General features: G+C 35.2%; 1 protein-coding gene across 1 annotated transcript; it reads left to right on the top strand.

Annotated features, from left to right (window-relative positions):
* The first annotated feature begins 1,652 nt into the window (after positions 1-1,652).
* LOC121255102 lies at positions 1,653-2,760 on the top strand. Its single transcript, XM_041155388.1, has 3 exons — positions 1,653-1,725; positions 2,114-2,316; positions 2,428-2,760. Exons 1-3 carry the CDS (start codon positions 1,653-1,655, stop codon positions 2,758-2,760), a joined length of 609 nt encoding a protein of 202 aa, XP_041011322.1.
* Positions 2,761-22,443: the final 19,683 nt, after the last annotated feature.

Below are 22,443 nucleotides of genomic sequence, written 5' to 3'. Positions count from 1 at the left end.
AGTAAACCACATGTTCTAAAATTTTCAAGTCGTGACATGAAAGTTCAAATGTGTCACATGATATTTTCATATGATTACATAGTTCTTGGCATCTACATGTTCATATGGTCTATGAAAAGAAAAAGAGTTACATGTTCATGTCACATGCATTTCAGGTTTTGTACTGTTTTCAAAGGAAAAAATTTGTTTTGTTTTATCAAGACCCCAAAAGCTAGGATGGGGGAATGTCTGGGTGGAACTCTTTTATCCACTCTAGAGTGTATAAATTGGAGTGGTAGCTCCTGGGTCGACGAAGTACATTTGGCTAACCTCGAATGGATCCTTCTAAAGGGTTCCAAAGCGAGGTAACACTTAAAGTTAGTGGGTGCCACGTGTTATATGCGATGAAGGTGAAAATGGCGAACTACCACATATGAAAAGGACTCTAACGTAGTCATCTTGGTCAAGTGGATTGGTTAGGTGATGTGATAACTAGTGGGGAGCCTACTGTGCATAGGGGAGCCCTGAGGTATTCGATCATATGTTACAAGAAGTGAAGATGGTAATAAGTAAAAGATGTGTAATGAATTGTTCAATGTGAAAACTCGAAATGTCAAAATATCTTTGTCATATGTTTTTGAAAAGTCAAAATTGCATGACTTAAGTTTAGGGTCAAGTACATGTCCATGCATTCATATCGTGGTTTGCCTTTATATGCTAATGTTTTCTGTTTGTATGTTATTTGTTTGCTTATTGAGATTTCTTGAAATTTCACCATGGTAGTTTCCATTACCATTCCCAATCCAGAATGATAGAAGTTGTGATAAGTGTAAATACAGACCTTGGGGAAACTCAAGAGAGTGGATCCCCCACCCGCAAAGGAGGCCTCGAAGAGCCCTGAGAGCTCAGTGAAGCTATCCGTAGAAGATAGGCTCGAAGCGGCTGGTCGCTTCATAAGTGAAGTATTTACGCTTTTCGAGGATTTGAAGAAAATTATCAACAAGGACGAAACAAAGTAGGCTCAAGAAAGAGAAACCTTAGAAAGAAAATGATTATGGGAGGGATATGGTTTTAAAACCCTCTTGTATTTTGGGGGGTTTGAACACATTAGTTGTTTCGGGATTCTATAGTTTTAAATGGTACCATGATGCTTTTGAAATTGCTTTCAATTTTACTTAGATTCTTATGAATTTCGTCTACGATATATTGCTTACTGCTAGAATCATTCGATGAGCATGCATTTTAGCTGTCATGTACGGGGGTATGTAGCCTTGAGTTACATATCCCAACACTTCAGTCATCATCCAATCCCAAGCAATGGTTGGGGACATCACATTTATGTGTGTGTGTGTGTGTGTGTGTTTGGGTTGGCTTAAGCCTAGCTTGGGGATGTGGGGTGAGGAAGGGGGCGGGCTTGGGCCCAACTTGTCCCCTGCCCCCTCTGGTTGTTTCCCTGTGGGTGGGGCCCTCCACCCCTTCATGGGGCAGGGGGGCGATCCCCCACCACCCACCCCTAGTAGGAGAAAGAACCCAAGGAGATAGAGAGTATACCTATAGTAAGTGAATTCCCATAGGTGTTCAGTGAATTACCAAGATGGTACCCTCCTAGGCAAGTTGAGTTCTCGATTGAATTGGAACCGAGGACGGTTCCAATGCATAAGCCACCCTATAGAATGGCCCCAACCGAGTTGAAAGAATTGAAAAGCCAACTGCAGGAGTTGTTGACAAAGGGGTTTATCAGGCCTAGTACCTCACCTTATGGAGCACTAATACTATTTGTTAAAAAGAAGGATGAAACCCTTAAGATGTTTATCAATTATTGAGAACTGAATAAGATAACCATAAATAATTGACACTCACTCTCGAGGATAGATGATTTATTCAATCAGCTACAAGAAGTTGTGGTATTTTCGAAGATTGACTTTAGGTTAGGCTATCACCAATTGAGAATTAAGGAAAGCGACATACCAAAGATAACTTTTTAGACGAGGTATGGTCATTTTGAGTTTACGATGATACCTTTTGGGTTAACTTACACCCCAACAACTTTCATGGATATTATGAATAGGGTGTTCTGGCGGTTCTTGAACGTATTTGTAGTAGTGTTCATAGACAACATATTAGTGTATTCTAGGAGCTGAAGATAATGAGGATCATCTGAGATTAGTATTTGGAAAGCTCAAGGACTATCAACTGTTCGCCAAACTTAACAAGTGTGAATTCTGGTTGGAGGAAGTGAGATTCCTCAATCATGCGATATCCAAGAAAGGAGTCAAGGTCGACTCGAGCATGATCGAGACAGTAGTGGAATGGCAACCTTCTACCTCAGTGCATGAGGTTAGAAGTTTCTTGGGTTTAGCAAGTTATTCTCAAAAGTTTGTGTAAGGATTTGCTAGGTTATTAAGTCCTCTCACAACATTAACCATAAAAAACGTTAAATTCGTTTAGGCTGACAAGTATGAGCAAAGTTTTGAGGAACTGAAATGGAGGTTAACCATGACCCCTGCTTTAGCTTACTCGAGCCTCACAAAGACAAAAACCGTTTGTGGTATTGTCAAGTACATATTAGGTTGCATCTTAATGCAAGAAGGAAGGGTAGTTGCTTATGCGCCTAGGCAATTGAAGGATCACAAAAATAACTATCCTACTCGTGACATGAAATTAGCAGTTGTAGTGTTTGCCTTGAAGATTTGGCTTCACTACCTATACAGTCTAAGTCATACCCTTAGTAAAGATGCAATGGGGAGATGCAGAAAACGAGAAATTTACTTGGGAAAGTAAGCAGGTCATGCAGGAATGGGTCCCATTTTTATTCGAGTTAGGGCAAGAGTAAGGTAATAAGTAAGCCTTAAATTTAACCCTTTGGACCAGTACAAGAGCATCATCAATGGATTAGCTAAAAGCTAAATCCATTGAGTATTCAGCTTTTAAAGAAAAAAATATGATCACAATGAATTAGCTAAATTTAGCTACAGTGACTTTCAAAATATTTTTCAAATTTGAAGGTTACTGTAGATAGACCAAATACTTATTTTATCAATTATTTCTCTCTTGTCTTCTCCCATCAACTGCCTTCTTCGTTCCCTCTCAAAAAACCAGAAAGCCCTTCTTCTCCCATTATAGTCTTCTTCATTCTTCAACCAGAGAAAACTGCTCAAGGGCTCACCACCACTCCAACTCTCATCGGCAACAACGCCACCGCACCCTTGCACCCATGGATAACAAACATTTGTCCTTTTTGGTCAACTCTTTGAAATCGACCTCATCTCCATCATTGATCTCAACCTCGTCCCTTGGGGTAATGCCAAAATCAGAGGCAACGACACCTTCGATTGCCAAGTCTCCCCTTTTTTTTTCCTTTCGGGGTTATCTTTGATTAAAAAAATCAAATGAATTTTATTTGTGAATTTCTAGGTTTGTTTCCCTTTTGAGTACTTTTTTTTTCAAAAAAAAAAATTATTTCTGCCATAGTCGGATGAACTCATTTGATTATGATGATGATTGCATCATGGGCCATATGAATGCTTACTCAACACCGTGGAAGCCTGTGCAATCCATATCTGGCCTGAACTGGGAATGTTAAATCAACACTTTGTTACAGCAATGTAAAAGATTGAATGTCATTGCCATTGGTAAAATAATTGTTGCTATTCATATATTCAGATAATGATGTGCACATCTTGATAGTGCATGGAAGCTCTATATATAATTGTGAGGAAGATCACTAGATTAGCAAACTCATTTGATTAATGATGTTGTAATTCCTTGTATTCATGAATAATCTGTCCTGGGTAGAAGATGATAACTAATTAAGATATAATAGGTAGAATGGTAAAATACGATAAAATAAAATAAATTAATAATTTAAAAAATTATTTTTTTAATTATTAATTATTCATTACTATATAATGAATAAACGAATATCCAATGTGAAGATTTGATATGAATAGTTAAAGTCAAATTCATCTTATATTATTTTATTATTATATAATGAAAAAATAACTACTCCAATAGTAAAAAATAACATTCATTAAAAGTGTCTTTTAACTTTAGCTAATAATTCCCTTAAAGAGTTGAAAGAGAAAATGGAGGAAGGAGTTACTACCAATTTTGATTTAATTTGTAATTACAAGGAAAGAACCATGCGATGACAAAACATTGATAGTATTGAAAAATGGGTTAATGGGGGGTTCAAGGTGTTCGGATAGAGAGGGCTTACACGATGAGAGGCTCTACGACCAACGTGGAAGAGACTGTGCAGGTAAAGTCGCATTGTCGTTCAGAGAGAGATGGCTTTGACGGTGAAAGGCTCTACCGACACATTTTTCGAAATCGTCATTCGGCCTTTTTTTTTTAATATTTAAAAAATGAAAATTTATAATATCATTAAAAAATATTTTCTTAATTACTAAAATAAATGTATTGAAATCCAACCCATTATTGATAAGAAAGTGTGTAGGAAATAAAAGAAACTATATATGAAAGTGGTGAAAATCGAAACCGGCACCAATAGTTTACTAAACTCACAATTAGAAGAAACCACTCATTTTTATTGCTCGGTAGTATTGCTGACATTTTTTATTTTATTTTACTTAATAATTAATGAATTATTTTTTAATAATAGTTTTTAAATTTTTTTAAAAATATTTAAAGTGTGAGAAAATACATGTAAAGAAAAAAAAAAAGAAAAAATACTACTACTAAAACTAACGGTAGCTCTCAATAGGAGCTAAGAGCGGTGGTTGTAGAGCCACCCAAAATAGAATCGGATATGGAGTTGGATTTTTGAATCGAATCATTTATGACAAGCTTGGATAAAATATTTCAATATTAATAAAAAATATTAAAACATCATGGAATGAGATGAATCTAAATAATTTTATTATGAATGCAAATTCATGACCTTCATAAAAATATTATTGTCTATAGAAAAGATAAATAACTTGTTAGAAGGTTATGACAGTGGTAATATTTTGTGGAGATCATCAGTCATAAGTTTAACGCAAAATACTCATTTTTTTCGACTTTTTATATTCAAATAAAGAATTTCATGTTACATTTTTTATATTTTCTCCCATTGTAAATGAATATAAGAATGGGGAAGGAAATATATGTTTTCTTAATTCCAATTCAAAAATAAATAAGGTTTTAAATAAAGAGTAATGCTATATATAATTTTAGAGTACGTAAACGTCGTGCAACCGTTTTAAAAAAAAGTAAGGTTTATTATTATTTTTTTTTCCATGTAGATGCCCTATTTATTATTTTTTTTCTAAATAGATTGTACGGTGCTTGCGCACTTTACGATTACAAATATAATTTCTCTTAAATAAATTTGAGTCGATCTAAATTAGTCTAAAATTAATTAGATGAGTAATTGAATCGATCATGAGAGCGTTTAAAATATTTGATTTTTTATCAACTCAAAATAATTTGAGTTTATCTAATCAAATTGTTTTTCAAAGGTAACTTTCCGTCAAGAAAGATGGGCCAAAAACCTCTAAAATCATAAGAAAAACTTGGAGCAAAGAGAAAGGAAGAAAATATAGATAGATAAGGTGGTATTTTCGTAGGAGATCACGACGCACGAACATAGTTTTTTGATAGGATAGACAACACCATGTGAATCAATCCAACCATAACATCTCCTCTTTCAAAACTTTGAGATGCTTTCTTAATGCAAAAATTTGGTGGAAAAGTTGCGAAAATGGTTCGAGTTTGGCCTCTTCCATTTTTTTTTTTAACTAGGAACTGAAAGAACCACAGTACCGTTATTATCGAAGTACTTTTTTTAAAAAAATGAAACTGATCTTTATTCATAATTGAAGACTTACAGCGTTTCACTAATAACAGTGGACTGAAGACATTGAAAAAAATCTTCCAAAATATACATGTGTTCATCAAGATTAAGGGCATTTTTAGCCAAACAATGAGCTACCATATTAGCACCTCTACTGGTGTGAATCACTGACCAAGTAGCAAAAGAATTTAGGACTTTTCTTGCATCCTCAATCAATAAGCCCCCTAAACTCCAATCTATAGCAGCATTATTCATCATGTTAACCACTTGTAATTCATCCCCCTCAAGAATTGAGCTAACCTCTTTGACTCCTTATTGGGATGAATATTAGAGTTTTTAAAAAACACCAACTTATCTCTTGCATTCTTGAGAAGCACAGCTGGGTGTTTGAATCCCTTCTTGTGTGTGAGCTCATTCCTTCTTGTCCATATCAGTCTTGTGGTCATAGCAGCCTCTTCAAGCTCATCCAGTTCCAAATTTTTAACCATGTGGTTCCATATATCCAGAAAAGAATCACTTTGGCATACCATTTTTTGAATACTTTAAATACATTTATTACTAGCTTAAAAAAATACATTTATTATTAGAGTATAAATACATAGTAGAGAGAAAATAAATGTAGCATATTTAAGAGAGAGAAAGGGAATGGACACTGGTTTGTTTTTGCAGATGAGATAAGATGAGATTAAATTAGTTGAGATAAAAGTTGAAAATTGAATAAAATATTGTTATAATATATTTTTTTAATATTAATTTTGTTTCAAAATTTGAAAAAGTTGAATTGTTTATTTTATTTTATAGAAAAATTTATAAAAGTTGTAATGATTAGATGAGATGTGTTGTGAAAACAAACAATGCGGGATTTTGTAGCTTACTATCACTAGGTGCACAATGGGATTAACGTAAGCATAAGCATTCAAAATGTGTTTGCTTGCTCCTACTGTTAGTCTGTTTCAATTGTGGTGGGTTGAGACACTAGTGGCATATGTTTGGATGCTAAACTTATTCCAATCTATCTCAAAACATTGATAAGATTTACTATTTTTTCAACTTTTAACAAAAAGTTAAACATATCTCAATCTACTTTATATTTTTAAACATATATTAACCTATTTCATACATTTAAATACTTCTCAATGAAATCCATAAAACATTATTATTCACAGATCAACTCAAATCATTTGAGATCACCTCAACACCTAACGCAGCCAATTGCGATGTTAGATTTAAAAATAAAATGAGCATGATTAATAGTATGAAAAAAAAGCAAAAGAAAAATCACATAGAATAATAGAAAAGAGAAAAATAAATAAAAATATTAAATTATATATAATATAATTTATTCTTAATTATATATAGTATAATTAATCTTAAATGAAAATCTTAATTACCGGAGATCTCTCCCCAGCCACCACATACAAAGGAAAATGACAAAGAAAAATGAAAAGTATTATTTTTAGCATGATTAATGGTATGAAAAAAAAAATCAAATAGAACTTCTTATAATTTCATTCCTAAATATCATTTAAGAACAAAACACTTTTTAATTTTAAATTTTTCATCTAATTATTACCTAAAAGTATTAAAATACAAAAATAATACAACTTTTACTAGGAGTGTAACTGGTCCGATTTGGTCCAGTTTTGGCTACATTTTAGAACCGAATTAGTACACACCGGTTTTGAGATTTGAAGAATTGATACTGTACTAATTGCATTCATAAACCGATACTTTCAATTTTATCGGTTCTGATTCAGTTTTTCCGGTTTTAGTATAGTATTAGTGGATTATATAGTTAGTATAACTATACTATAGTGATATAGCGATATATATAGTGGATTATATAGTGATATAGTACTAGTATAACTATTAATACTATAGTTATTTATATATAGTGGATTATTAATAGTATAAGTAATAGTATTAGTGTACATATATATATATATATATACACACACACACATATATATTGTAACACTCGGGCCCAGCCAAACCCGCTTTACAAACTTTTTGGGTTTATAAGTAAGAAAAGCCCACTTTGGGTTAACAAGTATTTTTTCTTATGGACCTCGAGTCCAGATTTTCTTTTATTGGTGGATTATTATTTTTCAATAGGTTGGATAATTAGGTTTTGAATATTTTAATAAACTAAGTAGATTTTCACCCGAGAAATTTATGGGACGAGTGTAATTTCTTTTAGGTTGAAGAGGCCCAAAATTTAGAGAAAAAGTCCATGCAATTAACCCTGTACAAGAACCAAGACGTGGGCCAATTATTTTCAGGTTAAAGGCCCTAACCTGTGAAAATAATTTCAGACTCCATGTTCTGCACGTTCGCGTCCGTGTACTCACTACATGCACGCTACTCTCTTATGTCTAGGGTTTTCTTTTGGTCATCCATTCCTTTATATATGCACGTACTGTTAGCCCTTAGTCTCATGCACATAGTTTTCACCTTCAACCTTTAGACTAGAGTTGCTGCCGCTTGTCCTCCTCATCAAAGAAGGTCAAATCGAGACCCCCACTTTGCTGCCGCTAGCAAGGCCTGACTGTGACTGGCACATCTGTGGTGTTGCTATGTTAGAAATCCAACCCCGTGCGTCCCAACCACTGTTAGCACCACTGCAAGCCACCCATCTCACGGAAAACCCAGCCGTTGTCCCCTATTTTAGCCCCCAAAACAAAGTAAGAAAATCACCCCGTTCAAATGCCCAGCCAACCTCAAATCGTCCCTTGTCCCCTATTTTCAGCCTCGTTATAAAACCACCCAGCCAACCTCAAACTGTCGTCCAAACACTCTTTGTCAGCCCTGATCAGCTGTACATTCATCATCAGCTTGGTAAGTCATGCCGAAACTACTCCCTTCCTCTCACTTATTTTTTTTCCCTCACGTTTTGCTCCCTCTCACTATGTTCTCTATCTCTCATCAGTGGGTCTCTTTCTCATTGCTCTACCTCTCTGTACTCAGCCACCCATCCGCCAGCGCATCCTCCGCATCTGCCCAACTCCGTCGCAGCTCCACTTCTCTCAGTGAGTCTCTGCTTCACAAATTCAAACTAGTTTTCATATAAACAAAGCTTCACGTAAAGCTGGTCCTGCATAAGATATTTTGTGTTGAAATTACAATGTTACCCTTTTAATTACAAGTCATGTTAGTCAATTTTAATTTTTAATATGTGAAGGTGAGCATTATTTTTATTTTATGATATTGTAAAAACTCTTAAATACAAAATTTGTTTATAAGTGATTTAAATTGTTTCTTTCAAAGGTATGTAAGCGATAATGTTGTATTGTTTTTTATTATTATGATCTAGTTTATTAAATGTTTTATGTATAATTTAAAACAGTTTGTTATAATTATATTATTTAGTATTAAATTTTATAATTTGATTGCGATAGTAAATAGGTTAGATTTTTATATCATAGTCGGAGTTATTAAATGGACATTGATAATTTTAGAAAGTAATGAAATATTTTGAGGTTATGAGAATTTCAGTTTTTAAGGAATTAAATAGGTTATTTTAGAAGCTTAGGATTAAATATCGAAATACATGATTGATTGGAAATTTACGAAAATTACATGAATTTTTTTTATAGGTGATGATTAATTATTATTCGGCATTTTTTAGGAAAATTCTGAAAAAGCTAAGAAGTTCAGGTAAGCGGGATTCCTATGTAGAGACTTTGCATATAAATAAAATGGGCTGAGGTTGATTTTTGAAAAGTATGCATATTTTGTTATAAAAAGAAATTTGAATTACCTCAATTATTTGTTCTGCATTACTCATGAAATTATGTATAAGAATAAAGTATTTTCTGGCAAGACTGGTGTAAACATGAGTTATTTTGATATTTTGTTTCTGAATTGTAAAAAAGAGAGTGGATACGAAACTTTGTGCATAAATTATGTTTTTGTGATAAGATTATATTCTGTTCTGAAAATGTTCTATACTCTGAGGGTTAAACATGGTCTCTGTTCTGATATGATAAGACAAGATGAATATGTTGAGTTATGCTCTGCCAAAAGAAATTTTGCATAAGAATGTTTTCTGAAAGTTTCGCTCTTATATTTTTGGTAACATGTTATGATTTTGCATCTGAAAACAAATATTTTGATTCTGCATTCTGAAAGAAATATTTTGTTCAACATTCTGAATTCTGATAAATGATCATGTTTACACACTAGTATATGTTCTCTACTTACTGAGTTGTTGATAACTCACCCCTTATCTCCAAGTATTTTTCAGATAATTTTGATGGTTCAACTAGAGAACAAGAGTAGGAAGTTTTAGCAAGGTGTGATGATCATAGTAGAATAAGTGTCTGAGGGTACATGTGCTTATTTGAGAGTCGTAATTAGTAAATTGATTTATTTTCGGTTATTTTGATTTGATGAGTTAATGATATTTTCGATTTTTTTTTGGAGTTTTTAATTTATGTTATTGAGAATTTCTTTGTTGTCCCTATGAAAGAACATAGATATTTGGGTTGAGTAAATAAATTAATATTTTATGGAGTTTTCTGGATTTTATAGTTTTCTTTTTAAAGTTGATATTAAGTAATAATAGCTAACTCTCCGGACCTTCAAAATCGGGGCGTTACATATATAATAGTATCATATAGTGATATAGTATTTGATTATGTATGTTAGTAATAATATGTTAGTATCTAACTTATTTATATATTTAATTATATATATATTAGTGATAATATTATATATGTTATATATAGCAAATATTTTATATAATATTAAAAAATATATATATGAACCGGTCCAGTCTGGTTTAGTCCAGTGTTAGAAAAATTAAAATAAAAACCAGACCGGATTTTAGAAAAATGAAATTGTTTTAGAACCGAACTGGTTTTGGAACCCATCGATTCGGTTTGATTCAGTCCAATTCATCATTTTCTTTTTTCACTCTTAACTCTTAAAAACTTAAAAAAAAAAAACACAAAAATCAATACAAGTGCTACAAATGTCAAAATAAAATACAAAAATTAATACAACTTTTCTAAATTTCAAAACAAAAATTATAGGGAGATGCTATTGAGCCATCCAACTTTTATCACTGGGTGTGTCCCCTAGTGTAATTAGCATTTTCTTTTTCTCTTTTCAAACCTTTTTTAACTTTTTCCAAATATTTTAAAAAATATACAAATCACTAGTGGTAATTTTCTTAAACATTTTAGAAAATACTTTTGAAAACTAAAAGAAAATACACTAACAGCCAAACCCAGGGAAAAATTCAACGGGCAAACTAGAATTTTCTAAATTATATAAGGGTGCAACTCACACTCTTGGTGCGGGAGTGCCCCCATCTCGCACTCCAACCCTGGCATGGGTAGGAGGGTGGGGTTCACCCATCGGAATCTGGCCCCGCACCCTGTGGGAGGGGCCCCGTCCGGGCGCCGAGGGCGAATTTGGACCTCAGCTCCGTCTGCCAAACCCCTCCCTTGTTTGGCCCAGATGGGCCCATAACCTGTACAATGGCCCAGATACCATTCTAAATTACCTAAATTAAAAAATAATGTTATACATATTACATAAAATGAAACAAAACTTGTTAAAGCATTAAACATAAAGTTAAATGTTCTACCAATTAAGTGGGTAACTTCTAATGTCTAACTAATAATTTTAAACTATTACAATAATACAAATTAATATAAAATTATTACAAATTATCGAAAAATATTACAAATTTTTAAGTATTTAAATGAATAATAATGTTTCAATAAAATAACAAATTGTTGTAAGATGACTTATGACTTGTGAGATCATTTGACATTGACTTTGAGTCTTGAGATTAGAATTTAGGGGTGGTGGGCAAGTGACACTGTGACATTAAAAAACTTGAAACATTAATAGGAAAAAAATTATAATTACAATCAATATATACATATGTAAAAAGTTAGAAACTTAAAACTACAAGTAGAAACCAAGATTAGATCATAAGGTTCTGGTTGTAGGCTTTTCTGTCAAGAATTCAAGATTAGATCATTGGAAATTTGGGATTAGGGTTGGGCAAGTGAGACTATAAAACTGAAAAACAAAATAAGAGGAAAAAAAATCATAAATACGAACTATTTAGAGAAGTAAAAGAATTTAAAATTAAAAGTACAAACGAAGATGAGATCATTGAGATTAGGATTGGGCATGTGACAGTGAGACTATAAAAGTTGAAAAAAAAGCATAAAATAATAATAATTAGAATTACACATTATATACATACTACAAATAATTAAGAGACAAATTATACAAATCAATGGCAATAGTGGATCGAACTAGGAAGTCATATTGCGGCCGATGTAAACGTAGCCCCATTTATTGGAGTTGTCCCTACAATAATTAAATTTGAAATTAAGACTAGTCAAATGAATATAAGTAATAACACAATATCTTATAAGCAAAAGTAAATCAATGAATTAAAAGCGATTACCGAATCCTTGCTGATCACCACCCCCCTCCTTGTCTACCTCCACAAAGTCTACCACATCTGAAATATAAATTAGCTTCCGTTTGATCTAATTTCGAGTGTGAATAAATGTCTCCATAGTAGTAGGAGACAATGAACTCCGGAATGGATCCAATATATGCCCCTAGTAATAATAGGGATGACCAAAATACTATGGGCTATGTCTTCAAGGATGAGATGTAACACCCGGACCCAATCAAACTCTTTTTTTATTATTTATTGATTTTGGTTATTTATTTATTTTGTTCATTTTATTTTATTTTATTTCTTCACACGTAAAATATTTTTTTCTTTCCGCATGTTTTATTTTTCTTTTCTTTCTTTCCGTCTATATTTCATTTTCACCCTTAAGTCTTCCTCTCGTCCACTCCATGCACACACACAGCTCAGCCTTTCATTCGCACACATGTCTCTCTTATCTCTAGGGTTTCACCTTATATATATATATATATAGACACTCATAGGTTTTTCTCATGCTATTAGAACCTACCCAAACCGAGACCTCCACTCCAGCCTCCTCACCGCCTTCAAGTAGTCACTGCAACTTGACGCTCGGAAACTTGCAAGTCACCGTAAAGCGAGAGGACCCATGCCGAGGCCCAGCCACTACCTCGAACAAGAGCTCCCTGCCATGATCCTCCATGCAATCTCTTGCACCGTAGCCCACTGCTCAGCCGCCGCAGCACTACCTTGCACCACCAACCAACGCTGCCGAGACTGCATGAAGACGTTGCTGCAGCCTCTGTTTTTCCTAGTAAAAAACAGAACAACAATGTGTGAGGGCCAAAGCTTGATTCAACCACCCTCTTTAGGGCAGCATCTCGCACAAGAGTCTGCCAAAGATCTGGAGAGCCACTGTAAGCCACCGGCTAGCCACGTCCCGTCCACCCTGTGCAATGTCGCACGCCTCCTCTTTGTCTCACGGTAAGTTTCCGTTTCTTTCCGCACGTCGTACTCTCTCTGTCTCTCCCTCATTCCTTCACCGTGTTCACTCATCAGTTCTCTCTCATCACTCTCCCTCTCGTGCTCAGTTGCTCAGCTCGGCGGCATCTTCGCAGCACCGCCCCAGCTCCGTCTTAGCTCTTCCTTCTCGGTGAGTCCCTGCCGCCACTGCATTTTCTATAATTTCATGTGTATGTTTATCGTTTGTTTTATTCATTAGGTGTATTTATATATATATTTATATATGTACGTATATATATAAGTAAAGTTTTAACTTGGGTACTTACTAGTTTTAACCTTATATATATATATATATATATATACATGGAAAGTTCCCGACTTTAGTCTACTGTTTTTGGGTGAGAAGTTTCTTTTGTTGAGTTTATATTTAAATAGAATTTTGCTTTAAGTTTCAATAAATATTATATTGTATTTTGATAATATTGTTAGTTAAAGGAAGTAAATCTATTTTTCATAAGAGATGAGTTTTTCATGACTTATTTTATGGAAATTTTAGTAACTAATGTATTCTTTTTATTTATAAAATATTGTTGGTATTTTAGATATTTTGAATATTAATTTTTATTGAGTTATATAATTATCATAATACTTATTCAATAAATTTTCTTATTCGGTATGAATTCGATTAAGTGGATATTGATGGTCTTAGAAAATGATGGTATTTTAAGGTTATGAGGATGTTTAGGTACTGAAGGATTAAATTAGGTTATTTTAGAAGTTTAGGATTAAATATCAAAATGTGTGATTAATTGGAAATTTACGAGAATTACGTGATTATTTTATAGGTGACGATTAATTATTGTTCGACGTTTTGAGAAAAATTTCAAAAAAGCTAAGAAGTCCAGGTAAGCGGGGTTCCTATGCTAGACTTTGCATTTAAAATAAAATGAGTTGAGGTTACTTTTTGGAAAATATACATATTTGATTATGAAAAAAAATTTGAACTACCTCAGTTATTTGTTCTGCATCACTCATGAGTTTCTGTTTAAGAAAAAATTTCTTTCTACCATGACTTGTGTAGACATGAGCTTATTTTTGACTTTCTGTTTCTGAACTTTGAAAAGAGAGCGAATATGAAATTTGTGCATAAATATTGTAAATATGCTTTGGATCTGTTTTGATTTCGAAGATAATATAATTCTGTTCAGTACTCTGTTTGGATAAGATGTGATCTCTGAAAACATTTGGCATGACTCTTTGATTCTGAATTTGATTCTGTTTCCGTTCTGTTTAGTACAGCCCTGCCATAGGTTATAATAGTGGATACGGCCCAACCACGGGTTACAATAGTGGATACGGCTCAACCACGGGTAATAATAGTGGATACGGCCCAACTACGGGTTATAATAGTGGATACGGCTCAACCAAGGGTAATAATAGTGGATACGGCCCAACTACAGGTTATAATAGTGGATACGGCCCTGCCACGGGTTATAGTAATGGTCTCTGTTTTGAGTGCACACCTTGGTGACAGAGTGATTTATGTTCTACTTGGTTATCCGCAGATTGCACAATCCTACCACAGGGGTTATACATGGCTTCTGTTTTGATATGATGTTCTGATGATGATGATCATCATTTATGCTATGCCAAAAGGATATTTTTGAATGCAATTATTTCTAAATCTTCGCTCTGATATTTTGTTAATATGTTTTGCTTCCGCACTCTGAAAATGAAAATGTTTTGTTTTGCATTCTGATTTTTGTAAATGCTCATGTTTACACACTAGTATGTCCTCTGCTTACTGAGTTGTTGATAACTCACCCCTTATCTCTATATATTTTTCAGATAATTTTGATGGTTCAGGTGGAGAACAAGAGTAGGAAGTTTTAGCAAGGTGTGATGATCGAAGTGGAATAAGTGCCTGAGGTTACAAGTGCTTATTTGAGAGTCATAGTTAGTGAACTGATTTTATTTTCAGGTATTTTGATTTGATGAGTTAAGGATAATTTCAAGTTTTGGAGAATTTTTAATTTATGTTATTGAGATTATCTTTATTGTCCCCATGGAGGAACTTAGATATTTGGATTGATTAAATGAATTAGCATTGTTTTAGATTTTCTAGATATTTAGTTGTGTTATTTAAGTTGATTTTAGATATTAAGAGTTAACTCTCCGGACCTCCAGGATCAGGGCGTTACATGAGATACTGATGGCATTAATCTTTCACCAAGATAAGATATCAAACCCCAGCTTAAACCGGTGCATCTTCGTTGCCAAGTATCTATCTAACTCCGAATGGCCGTGTGAAGGCTGATGAAGCTTGGAAACCTGCTCCAACCTCTTATCCCACCTTAACGTATGCTTTTTCCCCATTCTGACTTTGGGAGGAGGAAATGCGGTAGCTGTAGGTGTCAAAATATTACCATCCCTGAATGTGGCAAACTCATTAAACAATCTTTTAATGGTTTCCCTAACCCTTACCGCAATATGATTTGTCCATGCCTTCACGTTCACCAATCCCAAGCCATACGCTATGCAATTAATTTTGTACTGGTGTCAAGGACAATAGCCACATATAGGAAAATGTTTATCCTAATCAAATATCTCCAATACTTGTCATATTTAGTCCTTATTCTCATTACCATTTCTCACAACCTAGTTTAGTCACTTCCGTACATTTGATTCAGTTGTTATTTCATCTAATATACTTGCTCACAAAAATCCATTAGATGTAACATATAAAGAACAAAAAATGGTGGTTGTGACCTCATAGAAAAGCCTAAATAATTCTATAAAAATCTCAACTACAACCTAATCATCATCATTAGGTTTGCCCAATCCCCACATTAAAAAGGTTGAGTTCCATCTTGAAAAAATATGACGTCCCCAAATTCTGCTTGGGATAGAACAGAGACTTGGAGAGTCAAGACATGCAACACATGATTCATGACAGCTAATATGTAACACCCCGCTCCTTCTTTCTGACGTAAGCAAATTCAGAGGACGAAATTTATTACAAGGAGGAGAGGATGTAACAGTCCGCCCATTTTCTCTAGCGACCGCAAGTCTCGTCTTATGTACCAAACCTCGATGGCGTGTTTTTAAAGATATTCAGTGATTTTTAAAGTAAGCCCAGTGTTTTAAAGCCCTAGAATATTTTAAAAGTCCTGAAAATATTTATATGGGGTATTTCCAATGTTATTGAACCAAACCTGATTGTAAATAAGATAATTATAATATTTTATAATATTTTTGAAGAGCTCCAAAAATATTATAATTGTAGAAAATCATTTTTGTTAAAATTATTTTAGTTATTTAAAATATTATGAGATTTAAATTATGTTGAAAACTCTAATTAATTAGATGGTTTTATTCTCTTAAAGATATTAAATAAAACTTCATCATTTTATTCATGATGAAGGTATATTATTTTATAAATTAAAGTTTAGTTTAAATAATATTCTATCTTAATTCCTCTCAGTGCTTTTAATTAATTTAATGTTTACGCATTTTCAAATTATTATTTAAAACTCACCGTTAGATCGATTTGAAGACCCCAAGATGAAGGGTTTGGATTAAAACCGATCTCCCCACACGCAGCTCTCTCTCCTCCTAGCGTTGTCGTCGTCAGCCAGGGCCACCACAGAGCACCACCACGAGCTCCCCTTGACCACCCCTTTCTTCCTCCGTTTGACCCAAAGCCAATAGCCTCTCCTTAGACCGTGCACACGCAGCTCCTCTACGCACAGGTTCTCCATACCCATGGCCAAGCTCCGCCTCCCATGGCCACCGCACCACCACCAGAGGCTCTTCCTCTCACCGACAACCTCTCCAAACCACCCCCATGCCCAGCCGAGCCTCCCTTCTCTCGCACGCCCTTCTCTCGCACGCCCTCTCACTCTCTCGTGGGTGTTCCTCCACCCTTTGGCCTAGATCCACCGCCATAGGCCGTAGTGCCGCCTCCACCTCACCACGACAGCTCCACTGTACCCCTCTCAAGCCTTCCATGGCCAGCCACAACCAGTTGAGCTCCCCCTCCATTTCCCCTATTTGAGAGACACGAGTTCCCCTTGGAAACCAACGGCTTCGCCGTGCTCCTCCACCCCAACGACCATGAGGCCTCCCTCAGCCTCCCTTAACCTCCCCTAGCTTAGCCCTAAGCCCAAACCACCACTTTACGTGGTGGACAATCATTGTATGTGGCTAACTGCCATTACTGTACAGGACTAGATCCATCGTGTTTCGCCCCTCGCCGCCACCATGAGGCCACCATGAGCCCTCCCAAGACAACACCTAGCTATTCAAACACCTAAACAGCCACCATCTAAGGCGAACAGCCACCGTACGCAGTTTAGCCACCACGCACAACCCTTCCGACATCATCGACTATGACGGTCAAGGAACAACGCATGGGTCGACCCTGACATTGATATAACTCTCTATCCCTCGTTATTTATGTTAGATGTTAGTTGATTGGTTAGGCTATGGACTGTGCTATTAGTATTTGTAGAGTTCACTATGTAGTGAAGTGTTGGGCGTATCTGTGTAGTGTGCTGTGAAGTGTGGGCTATAGTGGTGATGTGGCGTAGCATGTGTGAAGGGAGTACACGTGTAGTGTACTCCATGTGGTGGACTGATGCACCATATGGCGTGTATGTTGTAGTGGTGATGTGGCATAGGGTGTGTGAAGGGAGTGTACGTAAAGTGTATTCCATGGGGTGAAGTGATACATTGTGTGGCGTGTCATGAAGATAAGGATGGTTGTGTAGTTGATGAGCGTAGAGCGTGGTGAGTAGTGTTGAGAACTGTGGAACAGTGTCCTGAAGTAGTTGTGATGTGACCTGTAGTCTGAGATGACAAGTGTCATTATGTAGTTGACTTATGGTTCGGAGTATGTGTGAAGTGGCAGGTAGTATTAGACTAGCACAGCGGAAGCGTGACGGGAGTGTTACAAAGTGACATGGTTAAACAAGAAGTCGTGCTAGTGATAGGTGATGAATTAGTGTAAGAATGACGTAGTGGAAACGTGATGAGATGTCACGATGTGACAAGAGTATGTGAGGGACCGTACTGATGATGAGTTAGGAGTTGGCATAGAAATGACGTAGCAGGATGTCAAGTAATGTGGCAATGTCACGATGTAGCTTGGGAGTAGTCTCGAGCTATGACGTGATGTAAGGTGTAGTTATGAATGGAGTCCTATTGTGGCAAGTGTTGGGATCAACTATCAAGAAGGACGGGTAGCATGAAGAGTCATGCTAGTCAGGTTAAGAGAAGGTTGGTATCGGAGTAAGGTGCTTGTCCATACAAACAAGTGATCAACGGATTATATGTTGGTGTTAGGTGATAAAGAGGTAAGGTATGTGTGTAATATGGTTAGATGCGTATCGGACGAATTTACCATATGTAATGGGTAATCTGTCCTAAGCCTAGTTACACGGTGCTTAAGCCTCGGAGTTGGCTTAGAGCCTTGTGGTGTGTATGGATGGGCACGAGGATTTAGTGTGAGCTAAGATACATGAAGGTAGTGACACGTGTATTGTCTAGGATTAGGATGCATGACTTCGTCGGTCAGAATCATGCGTCAGAATGTGGTCAATAGGAGGTGTAAGATGAAGGTCTTAGTGTCTTAACCTTAAGGTGAATCATGGGTTCACTTTAGTGGATTAGCATTCAAGGTAAGACTTTGAGTTTGGAAGAGGTAAGGACCAAAAGTAGATCCCAAAGGTTTTAGCATGGTAAGGGACACGTAAGAGGATGGGATAGAAGGATAGTGTTTTAAGTGAAGCGTAGTTCTTTTTCTAAGTTTAGATGCTTATGCATTAGATAAAGAATGACGCTAATGTTATGTGTATGCATGTAGGTTGCCATCTGACACGCACATGAATGGACTGCAAGAAATGAGTATTACATGGAATCCAGGTAAGTATTACATTCATACTCTTCTAGAGTTTTCTAAAAGAAATGAAATGAAAACAAAATGCTTTTCCTTTACAATACTTTGTGAAACAACACGAAAGATATTTTACAGAAGCATGCTAAGTATAACTTTTAAAAGTATAAGTATGTGACGGCCCTTCTTGGCAGTCTCTTTTTATGTAACCAAAGTATTAATTGTACGCATGTCAATGGATGACTATACGTAGTATCTATTGTAAGTATTTTCTACGAAAAGAAATGTTGAGGCTTATGCCTTGAGCTTTAAGCGATGCTTTAAAAGATGCGAAGAAAGTATTTTAAATGTCCCTATGAACTGATGTTTTAAGGATGCCATGAACTGATACTTTAAATGATGCCATGAAAGATGATGTTTAAGCTCATGCTTTTAAATGACGTTTTTCCATGAATGAACTGATAAATGAAAAGGACTGAAAAGGAAATGATTGAAAGGACTGAATTGAAAGAAAGGACTGCCTGTTTTAATGTATGAAAATACATAATGGCCATGACTGAACGAAAGGGTACCAAAGGATTGGACTGGGCAGATTGCAATGCCGGGTAAGTAGTCCTGGTAGTGTACCTAGTGCTACCCCCTGATTGAAAGGGATTCCCAACCCATGGCCATGGACAGAATTCGAGTCCAAAGGAAGACTACTAACCCCAACACACGGGGTGTAACAGTGTGTACAGGCCAAAGGAAAGTGATAAGAAAGAATATATGAATGCATCGAACTCTTTAAGAAATGAAGACACTGACGGGAGATGTTTTACGAAAAGAAAACCCTTTTTAAAGAAAAACCTCACCTAGTGACGTTTTCAAACGGATGCATGCCTCATGTATCTATAGTATGTGTGAAATGATGAATGCATGACTGAAAACCTATGTTAGTATATTTTAACTTATGAAGTAATGCTTACTGAGTATTGACTCATTTTCGTTTTTATGTGTGCCCTTCCCCCACAGGAACTAAATGAGTAGAACGTGTCAGGACAAACACAGCCAAAGGGGAAGAGCACATAAGTCTAGGCATGAGAGTTTTAATTGTATGAGAGGCCTTTTTATTTTAAGATTGATGTTTTCCACTGTAAACTTCTTTGATTCTCAAAGCACATTTTATTTTATAATGTAGAGTCTTGCACCTGAGTATGGAAGTAAAAAGTTTTAAAATGAACGGTAATTCTCGTCGTCCTTTCTAAATCATTCTATAAAAAGTCTCACTACAAGGAAGGGCGTTACATAATATACAATGCATCATAATATGCAACTAGCAGCATACAATAATCTTTGTATAAAAAGGGTGACTTCCAAAAATCTTTGCACCAAAACAAACTAAACATCCCAACATTCAAACTAAACATAAGAACATTCAAATTAAACATAATTATTGCATTACTTAAAGAGGTCCAATCCGTAAGGCATAAGTTCAAACACAACTGGGAGATTTCTTAATTACATATGCATCCACCAGCATTAGGTGTTATATATGATTCCACTCTAATATTCTTTACAATGAATCTATTTGAACACCATTGATGGCTCATTGTCAACCCAGGGGTTACCATTCAATTTTTATTCACTCTAGAGTGGATAGAGGAGTTCTACTAGGATATTCCCTCATCCTAGCATTGGTTCAAGCTAAAACATCTTCATGTTATGCTTTTTGACAAAATATTTCATTACATGTGTTCATTTCGTAATATGTAGTGTACTTTATGATAAAAACATATTTTCAAGCTCCATGCTAAAAACAACATCTTTCATGCTTCGCGCAAAAATAACATGACACATGCCATGTATACAAGTATTCAAAAGCTCAATAATGTATCATATAATATTTCATGATCAAAATGACATGTATAACATGAGTATGACGTTTATACAATAATCATAAATAAATTATCCAAGAGTAAGTTATAAGCTAACTTACAAACTTCCTAAGTTCTAAAATCGTTGTTTCTGAAATACAATACGTGCCAGAGTTAGGAAGTATGAAATGTCCAGAATCTAACAAACAAAAATCAATATTTGCAAAATTTCCCTCTAGTTTATTAGAAATTGCTATTGGGGCCTTAAACTTTCACTATTTGTATTTTGGCCCCAAATTCCCCCATTTGTGCAAACTTCATTTAATCCATATTCTTATTCTATATATGGTCTTAGAATTTCATGAATCAAACATCCACAATGAGAATTTCATCCAATTCGTGGTATGCATATGGCTTGATTTACATTGTGTGATTTTAAGCCTACAATCCTTAAGAACTCTTTGTAACCAATAATTGGATATGAACTTATTAACATGTTAATAACTTAGAATGGAATCATATCAACATCCATGTGATAAACAAAATAAATCATCATGAATTCACCAAAACCTAGTACTTATCATGATGTATCTAACTTCTCTTTAACATATGGATCCTTATACCTCCAAAGAATCATGCATTCTAACACTTGACATGGTGATAATAGGCTTCTAGAATTTTATAACACATGCTTTGGAGACTTATTCATAATATCACAAGATAACATCCAAACAAGTCAAGGTTGAAACATCTAGATGATCAACCCAAGATATAGATTTATAAACCAACCATGGCATGTTGTTTTCCTTCAATAAAAAACCTTTGATTAATTAAACAAGATATTAGCTAATCTTACTAAATCATATCAAGACATGTCATGACTAAAGCTTCACATCAAAACAATTTATGCATGAAGAACACCAAATTTGAACCAAAACATGCTTCCCAAAGATTAAACTCATGTAACTCAATCCAAATCTCATTCTCATACCATAAACCAAAGCATAATATGTGATTCTAACTTCCAACAAAGAGATATGGTAGATTTCTCACTAATTCGTGGCTTTAAGACAACCCTATCACCATTCAAGGACTTTAATCTCACCACTCAGTTTCACTCTCCTCAACACTATGGATGTTTTGCTCTCAAGAAAGCTAAGGAAATGTTTGAGATTTGCATTGGAGGAAGTGAGGGAAGGGGAGTGCTATTTATAGAGTTTGAGTGAGGAAGCAAAAGGTGAAGAGGTGCACAGTTTGGCTGAAGTGTAGTGTAGATGGTTGGTGTAAGTTTCGGTGGAGTGCATGCTTGAATTTCCATATCTGTACAATTGAATACATCACACTATTGACTCATGGACAAGGACCAAAGGATGGTGATAGGTGCAAGGGTTAAGTGGTTTTTGAAGTTAGGACAAAATTAATTGAATCCTCAAGGGAAACCAAGTGTAGGTCGACGGTTTTAATCTTTAAAACTTGTCTAGATATGATCAACTCTAGTCCTAATCCTTGTGGAAAGTTCTTGGTCTCTATTTCCATAACT

The sequence above is a fragment of the Juglans microcarpa x Juglans regia genome, chromosome 3D (genome assembly GCF_004785595.1).
Source record: "Juglans microcarpa x Juglans regia isolate MS1-56 chromosome 3D, Jm3101_v1.0, whole genome shotgun sequence".
Taxonomy (NCBI): Eukaryota; Viridiplantae; Streptophyta; class Magnoliopsida; order Fagales; family Juglandaceae; genus Juglans; species Juglans microcarpa x Juglans regia.
Note: the sequence above shows the minus strand (reverse complement) of the source record. Positions and strands in the feature narration are given on the sequence as shown.

Excerpts from the sequence above, each read along its gene's own strand:
- LOC121255102 (XM_041155388.1), top strand. The coding sequence starts at position 1,653 with ATGGCCCCAACCGAGTTGAAAGAATTGAAAAGCCAACTGCAGGAGTTG. Across the intron at positions 1,726-2,113 it reads AAAGGGGTTTATCAGGCCTA|GAGCTGAAGATAATGAGGAT; the intron begins GTACCTCACCTT and ends AGTGTATTCTAG. Across the intron at positions 2,317-2,427 it reads CTTCTACCTCAGTGCATGAG|GCTGACAAGTATGAGCAAAG; the intron begins GTTAGAAGTTTC and ends AAATTCGTTTAG.